Source organism: Otolemur garnettii, unplaced genomic scaffold, assembly GCF_000181295.1.
Source record: "Otolemur garnettii isolate 467f Iridium unplaced genomic scaffold, OtoGar3 scaffold00198, whole genome shotgun sequence".
NCBI lineage: Eukaryota > Metazoa > Chordata > Mammalia > Primates > Galagidae > Otolemur > Otolemur garnettii.
Window position 1 is genome coordinate 292,273 of NW_003852593.1, and position 7,835 is coordinate 300,107.

The 7,835-nt window shown below is 51.0% G+C and overlaps 1 protein-coding gene across 1 annotated transcript in view; it reads right to left on the reverse strand.

Annotated features, from left to right (window-relative positions):
- Positions 1–7,835, reverse strand: part of GAK (cyclin G associated kinase) — a 61,949-nt gene that overhangs the window by 21,022 nt on the left and 33,092 nt on the right. The window contains exons 12-16 of the mRNA XM_023507700.1: positions 6,595–6,644; positions 5,865–6,013; positions 5,106–5,228; positions 4,389–4,522; positions 380–575 (exon numbers count right to left, since the gene is read on the reverse strand). Of these exons, the coding sequence (XP_023363468.1) occupies positions 380–575; positions 4,389–4,522; positions 5,106–5,228; positions 5,865–6,013; positions 6,595–6,644 (652 nt within the window). The remainder of the gene's footprint in view (positions 1–379; positions 576–4,388; positions 4,523–5,105; positions 5,229–5,864; positions 6,014–6,594; positions 6,645–7,835) is intronic.

A 7,835-nucleotide genomic window follows, 5' to 3' on the forward strand; every position in this document is an offset into this window, starting at 1 on the left:
GGGCGCCTGTGGTCCTAGCTACTTGGGAGGCTGAGGCAGGAGACTCGCTTGAGCCCAGGAGTTGGAGGTTGCTATGAGCTGTGATGCCACGGCACCCTACCAATGGCAACAGCTTGAGGCTCTGTCTCAAAAAACAAAAAAAAACAAAGAGCCATGAGCTTCAGCAAGAATCCTGAGATCGTCTCACATATTGAAGGCTTAAACATAGACGTTCTTCTCTGGATGACACTAAATCATCTGCCACGGACACTGCATCTCCAAATGCACCTGCCTCTGCACCCACTTGTCCCCACCCCCACAAAGCTCTTCTCAATGAGTTTTCTGGAAGAGTTGAAGACGAGGGGTGGACTCTCCTAAATAAGGCCCCACTGCAGACTCACCTCATCTTGTCGTATTCCTGGGATGTGCTGGCCACGCGCTCACCACCTGCATAGACTTCACAGAAGGGTCTGCAGCCGGTCCTCTGCTTGCTGAACAGGGGCACAGGGGTCATGGAGACAGCCTTCAGCAGCACGGGCTTGCTGTGGGGCGTGACGGGCTCCTCTGCCACCATGTCGCAGATGTACTCAATGTACCTGGGAAGGCACACCACATGGCTTTTCTCTTTCCAAAATTAAGTACTTAGCACTACCGAATTCCCTCAAGGCAATGTTTTTATTCTTCATAAATAGCATGCTATAATTTTCATTCAGTTCAAAAATCTTTTTTTGAGATGGTATCACCCTTTTGCTCAGGCTGAGGTGCAGGGGTGCAGGAGTGCAGTCATAACTGACTGCAGCCTTAAGCTCCCAGGCTCCAGTGATCCTCCTGACTAGCTAGGATGCCAGGTGCAGACCACCATTCCCAGACTGAAAATAATTTTAAATTTTTTGAGATTTCCTCTTTTACTCATAAGCTATTTAATTTTGAAGTATTTAGAGTTTTCCAGATACTTTTCTGATGCTGATTTGCAGTTTTATCCCATCATGGCCTAAGAACATACGATGTTGGACAATTAAGTTTCTCTAACTCATCCTAGAAGCACAATGTACCTCATCACTAAGTAACTCTTCAGTCACTTTGGAAATACTCCCCATGGTCATCTGAGGACCACAGTGATACTCAGTGATGAGTTATGTTGTATTTTTTTTTTCCTAGGATGAGTTTGAGAACCTAATTGTTGGAACTCATAGACCACAGCACTGACACCATTCTGGAAAAAAGAGGTCCAAATTTGCTTTGAAGGGTAGACTACATACTAGTGTCAGTGCACAGCTTTCCAAGGGGAACACCTTGAAGGTGACCGAAGGTGACCAAAGTGACATTCAGCAAGTAGGTTAGACACAGTTTAAGAACTCATATATGATTTTAACTGTTAAAAATTTGCTAAAGTTTAATGACCCAAAATAATGATCTTTTTTTTTTCTGTCGAACGCCCCATGGGCACTTGAAAGGGAAGCATGTTTTTCTGTTGCTGGGCTGTGTCCTGTGGGTGATAGGGGTCTAGTGGGCTGGTGCTGCAGGTTGATGCTTCCCCACTCTCATGACCTTCTACCTACCTGTTCTACCAAGAGGGGAATGCTGACACCTGCACCACAGGGTGTCCCAAAAGTCACCCCTTTAGTCACCACAGTACACAGAGAAAATGGGAAGTTATAGTTGTTAAATGTATCTTTATTTATAAAATATTCATTATAAAATTTTACAAAATATTCTGTGCCTGTTGGCCACCTCTTTGTAAAATTTTATAATGAATACTTTTATAAAGATACATTTAACTATAATTTCCCATTTTCCTATCTATGGTAACTTCAGACTTTTGAGACAACCTGTATAAACATGAACTGTTTTCTCTGTTCATTCTTTCAGTTGGCTACTTTGTAAACTTTGAACATGTTCTTTCTCACAGCCCATGTCTCCACGCACACCTCTGTCTGTGCACAGCTCCAGGGTGTCTGCACTCCCTAGGCAGCAACTTGCTTCTGACTAACAAGAGGTGAAGACACTGCATCTGTGGTGAGACTTGTCTTCCTAGCAGGCTTGCTCTCGACGCTCCTCGATGGCCCAGCAACAGGAACCTGTGGGCAGCCTCTGGACTATGTTTCCAGCTGGTGGTCAGTAGGAAGCCCGGACAGTCAGTCATTCAACCCCAAGTACATGAATCCTGACAACAACCTGAGCTTGGAAGCAGAGTCCAAAACACAGAAGGAATGGGGTTTCTGAGATGAGCTCAGCCAGCACCTGACCAAGAGGAGAGGACCCAGTCCTGACCCACGGGAACACCTGAATGTGGGGCGTGCTGGCAGCTGCCACAACCTTCCATGGTTTCATTCTTGGCCCATATCCACTGTCATGGTTAAAGGGGGATCCTGGCAGACAGTATGGCTAGGCCCTGCTTTCCATCCACTGTGACAGTCCCTCCCCTTCATCTTCTCAGGCTATCCTGCCCCGCCCTAAATTCTAAACAGGAGGGCACCCAAGGAAGCTCACGGTCTACAAGGCCCCTAAAGCAGGGCCCTAGTAGTATGTGAACAGCTAACATGGTGGGACTGAAGCCCACCGCCTTGCTGTTTTCTATTTGTTCCATCTGTTCTTAGTTTCTCTTTTCTTCTTTTATTGTTGTCTCCGAGATGAAGCATATTTTACATTTTCACTTTGTTTCTTCCTATTGCTTATTAATTATAGCACCTAAAAGAATTCCAACTGGCTGTCTGGGGTTTGTTGCGCCCCCCTCCACAGACCCATCTTCTGTGTCTGGTGACCGTCAAGACTTTGTGTTCAGTCTGCAGCAGCGTGGCCTAGTGTGATGTGCCAGGCAGGAGTTGACGTGTTTCTTCTGTTTTCAGCCCATGGTGTCTTCTTAGCAACTTGAGTTTATGGATTGGTATCTGGGAAATTTCTCAGCCATTATTTCTCTATTCTGGGATTCCAATTATGTGTTTGTTGGACTGTCCAAGGGGTCTTTCAGCCTGAGGGATGCCTACTACTTGCCTCCACATCCTCTGATGGGTGCACGTTGCTGCATGCCCCAGTTCTGGCCTTTCCATGGGATCCTTCACACCTGATCCATGCTGTGCTCACTTCCTCATGAGGGTTTTCCGTGCCGGTGACATTTTCCCATTTCCCTGTCAGAGTCCCATTGTGCTGCTTCACCACGTCTGTGCCCATGGGAAGTGGAGGGCAGCTCCAGGAGCCTATGCTTCATCCTCTGCTCAGTGGAGATGGTGGGAAGAGGGCCCTGGGGGCAGAGGCTAAGACACGTGCCACCCCCTCTCCCCAAGAGGCGCTAGTGACCTCAGATCTGGAGTCAACTGGTGGCCCTGTGGCCTCAACTCTCCAGCAGGGTAAAGTCCCAAATCCAAGGAGGCTGGGCCCATTTTCAGGAGCACTGCTCTGCAAGACTCTCGGAGCTCCGGGGAGAAGCCTAGACACACGATGGGCAACGAGACTCCTTGGCTCTTAGACCCGGCTGCTGAGTAGGGTCCCAAGGGAGTGTGCATGCGACACAGGCATGTGCATGATATGGAGGTACAGTGCAACATGGGGGCACACATGGCTTTTGGCTCAACATGTGCAAAGCATCCTTTGCTAGGACCACACAGAAGATACAATTGGACAGGCTGATGGCCACACTGGTGTCCTCCATATAACACCCACTGGCCCCTGGTGGTCAGTAGGGCACCTCCTACTCAGCAGGCTTAGGCTCCCCTTTCTGCCAGGGCAGGGTAAAGGGGTAGTGTCAGTGCTTGTACCTAAACCTGCACACCACCCTCTCCTGGGGCCTCATCCCTGGGGCCCCACTCCAAGTCCTCGTTAAGACTGAGCCCAGGGCATGGCTTGTGGTGGATGCCCAAAAGTCTCTCTCTATAGGGGACAGACGGAATGGGCAGTGTGGGCACACAACACCTCTCTGGTTGCTGAGGGAAGTGGTCCCTCTGGGGACAGAGGTGCCGAAGCCACGAGCTGCTTCCTTTAAACTGTAGAGGAGAAAGCCCAGTCTGAGCTGGTACAAGCAGCCGGGACACTGAGTGCCTCACAGGACAAGGACTGTACTTACACTCGCACGGTATACAGGCAAGAGTGCTCGTGGCGCCTACCAAGCCCAGGTGTCTCCCACCAACCCCAAGTGGCTCCCATGGGGCAAAGGGCAGCAGGTGCTTGCAAGGAAGTCTGTTTTCAGGCACCAGGCAAGGCATAGCCCATAAGTAGCCCAGGGGGCTGCCACAGTGGAGGGGGCTGCCATGGCAGGAGACCCACAGGTGCCTACAGCAACATGTCGTCACTGGGTCATGAACCTGCACTGCAAGAGGCCTGTGTCTGTTGGCACCAGGCCCGGAGTCCCCAGCTGTGGGGATACTGTACCCAATGTAGTGTGGGGGGTGTCACGTCCTGAGAGCAACACACAGTACCTTTTGTGGGATGGCCAAATGCCTGGTGGGCAGCGCTTCATACTGAACATATACACAGCGGCTTCCGCAGTGCTAAAGAGCCGGCAGAAGCACAGGAAGGAGCAGACAGCCACAGCCGAGGCGGCTCTCCCGTCCTAAGACAAAGGAAACAGATTAGCGTCGGCACTTGTACAGAGTGGGACAAGGACTCCTGATTTAAAGCCCAGCCTCTCTGACCTGGGGACATGGTTAGGGACTCACAGGCAGCCTGGTGAGATGAGGACTCAGAGGCCAGCACAGAACACAGGTTCCTGAATGGGGAACATGTGGGCCACACCACAACCCTGTGAGATCCCTGTCATCATCACTACTACTGTGACCCACCAACACCAACACCACAGGGCAGCTAAGCACCAAGTGTGTTTTCTGGGTAGGTGCTATCTGTGAGGCTCATGAACCTCTAACCTACACTCTGCAGACAAGGGCAGCCAGGAGAAGAGGGTGGCATCAATGCTGGACTATGCAGGCCCAGGCCAGGCAGGGCCCAGGAGGACCATAGTGGATAGGCACACTCCACCAGGAGGGTAGGGAACCACCACAGCCCGAGCTCCATGCAGGCAAGGACTTCTCTCTGGCTACATTTTCTCTTCTGTCATATTTCTAAGGACAAAAATAACTGGGGCTCAGGTTTTAGAGAACAAATACATGACATTATGAAATTCAGTGGCCTGGGCTCACCACGCAGTGCACGACACAGACATTCCTGTGGTCCTGCCGGAGCCAGGCATGCATGTTCCTGCAGACGTCATACAGGCTGTGCAGGCTGGGTGCCCGCCGGGCCACCCAGCCGCACTCAGACACCTGTGGGGAGAGGGATGGGTTCAGCAGGGTGCTGCGCCAACTGTGGGGAGCTCCCCCATCTTCCTCCTTGGCCTCTGTGCACAGGAGGGGCAGACAGTATGGCTCAGCGTCTGAGGCCCTGGCCATGCCTCCTCCTTGCAGCTTATCTGTGCTGCTTTTGGAGGAACTTAGTCTACCCCTTCCTATGTCTTGGGTCAGTTTAAACAGCACAAAAAGTATGTGTGACTGAACTGTTCTACCAGGAAAACTATGACTTCACTTCCCTCTAGAGGGTGAAAAGCAGTGGGCATGTAGGGACACCTTGCATTTGTCAAAGAGTGTATTATTTTTTTTTTAGGAACAGAGTCTTGCTACATTGCCCAACCTGGCCTTGAACTCCTAGGCTCAAGGGATTCTCCCTCCTCGGTCTCCCAAGTTGCTGAGACTATAGGGCACCCCTACGCCCAGCCAAATACCACCTTTAATGGACAGAATGGGTCCTACCCTCAGAACACACCTAGCCTGTCCTAGCCCACCCCAACATGCTGTCTTGCCAGGCAAGGCCCAAAGTGCAATTGAGTGGAGGATGGGTCCCAAAACCTGCCCTAACATGTGACAACAGTCACCAACACCCAGACAAAACCTGGGGCCACTCACTCGGCTGTGAAACTTAGAGGGCCGGTAGCTCCGTGCCGACAAGTTATAGACAGCATAGCGCCCCGGGTGCCTGGAGTCCAGAAATACCCGAACATCTTCTATATTGTTTTTGATCGCCGACTCCACGCCCTCTGCTGGGAACGACATCACTGGAACAGAACAGGCCTATCAGCCCCTGTGGGGTAACTACTGTCCCTGGAAGGCTGTGCTAGCCTCACAGCTGGGCTGCCCTCCTAGAACCCAACTGGGCAGCTTCATCAGCCACTACCTAGGCAGCTGGCCATTCCCAGGCTCTCCCCACCCTGCTGGACACCAGGCTGGGCTGACTGAGAAGCACAGACCCACCCATATACTTGAAGCTGGCTACAAGACTTTGGAGAGGGCCTTTCATGGGAAAAGTGGTCTCAGACTGAGTTCTCCTGAACTTTGGCAGGAGACATAGGTACATGTGCACAACCTGGCAAGCTCAGAGCTCCAGAAAGTGCCAGACCAGGGGAAGCTGGGCTGACATGAGCCACCTGCCTGGGACAGCACTTGGGCCACATCTCACACAGGCTGTGGCCGCCTGGTTAGCAGAAGAGGCATCTCTGCTGTCCCTGTGGCCACCCTGCCCAGCTCCCAGTGGACGGGCACGCAGTGGGGCCACATGCCAGAGGCCAAAGGGCCACCAGCAGCCCTCACATGGGGAAGGGACAGAATGTGTCCCTGTGGCCTAACCTGGTGGACGTACCAGCGATCCTGGATGTGATGTAGGATATGTCCAGGTCGCCTTTGGCATAACTGGAAAGAGAAAGAGCACCAGTGACCATAGGAAGTGTTCAGCCTGAACCAGAACTCATGTCCCAGAAAAGCCACAGAGGCTGTCACTATGCAGGTGGTATCCCACGAGGCGTGCACACACAGACACACAAGCACACATGTCATGCAGAGCTGAGGCCTCACTGGAAGTGGATGGAAGTCAGGACCTGTGAGTGGTGGAAAGGACTGATCCCCAGGAATGCACAGCAGCACTGGTGTGGAAGAAGGCGCTGTGTGTAGCCAGCAGCCAAAGGATGGTTCTCTGCGGGTCACTATACTGCCCTCTCCTTGGGGAAGAAACCCTGCACCTACCTGGCTGAGATGTACCTGCTGTGGCCATGACCAATAATTAGTGGCCCAGTGTCCCCTAACACGGTCCACAAAATCAGTAAAATGCAGATCAAAACCCTGTGTGACGATGTAAAAACCTGACAAGTTCATTTCAAAATTCATTTGAAAACACAGCTGTGTGAGAACTCCAGGTAGGGAAAGGAAGTGGCCAGCAACAAACAGCAAGCTAGAGGCCACAGGGCTGGGAAGTCCCCAGAGATAGGTGAAGGAGTGGCTATGGCTTGGCCATCAGCAGACAGCTATTCCTACCAGGGAAAAATGCACCAGACTCAACAAAAGAATCCCCAAAGTAAGGTCCACATGGACTTACAGACCCAAATGTACACAGCAAAACCATTAAAAGAACACACAGACTGGGCACAGTGGTTCATGTCCGCAATGCCAGCATTTTGGGAGACCATGGCAGGAGGATGGCCTGAAGCCAGGAGTTTAAGACGAGTCTGGGCAACATTGCAAGATCCTATTAAAGTAAGTCTCTAAAAAATTGTGAAAATTAGCTGGGGGTGGTAGGGGGCAGCTGTCCCAGCTACTTGGGAGGATCACTTGAGCCCAGAAGTTTGAGGTTGCTGTGAGCTGTGATGACATAACACTCTAGCCTGGGTGACAGTGAAACTCTGTCTCTACAAAATAAAAAAAGTATTTATGATGTATTTAAATACTTTAAAAACTTGTTTATGTCTACTTAAAGCACACTAGCTTAGGACACAGAGGGCTTCCTACACAGAACAAAGCAGCACACATTGGAAGTGCAGGTAAATCTAAAACTTTAGTTTAAATCATCTGTATGATGAACACATTAAAAGAGAGAAATATTGGGGGGGG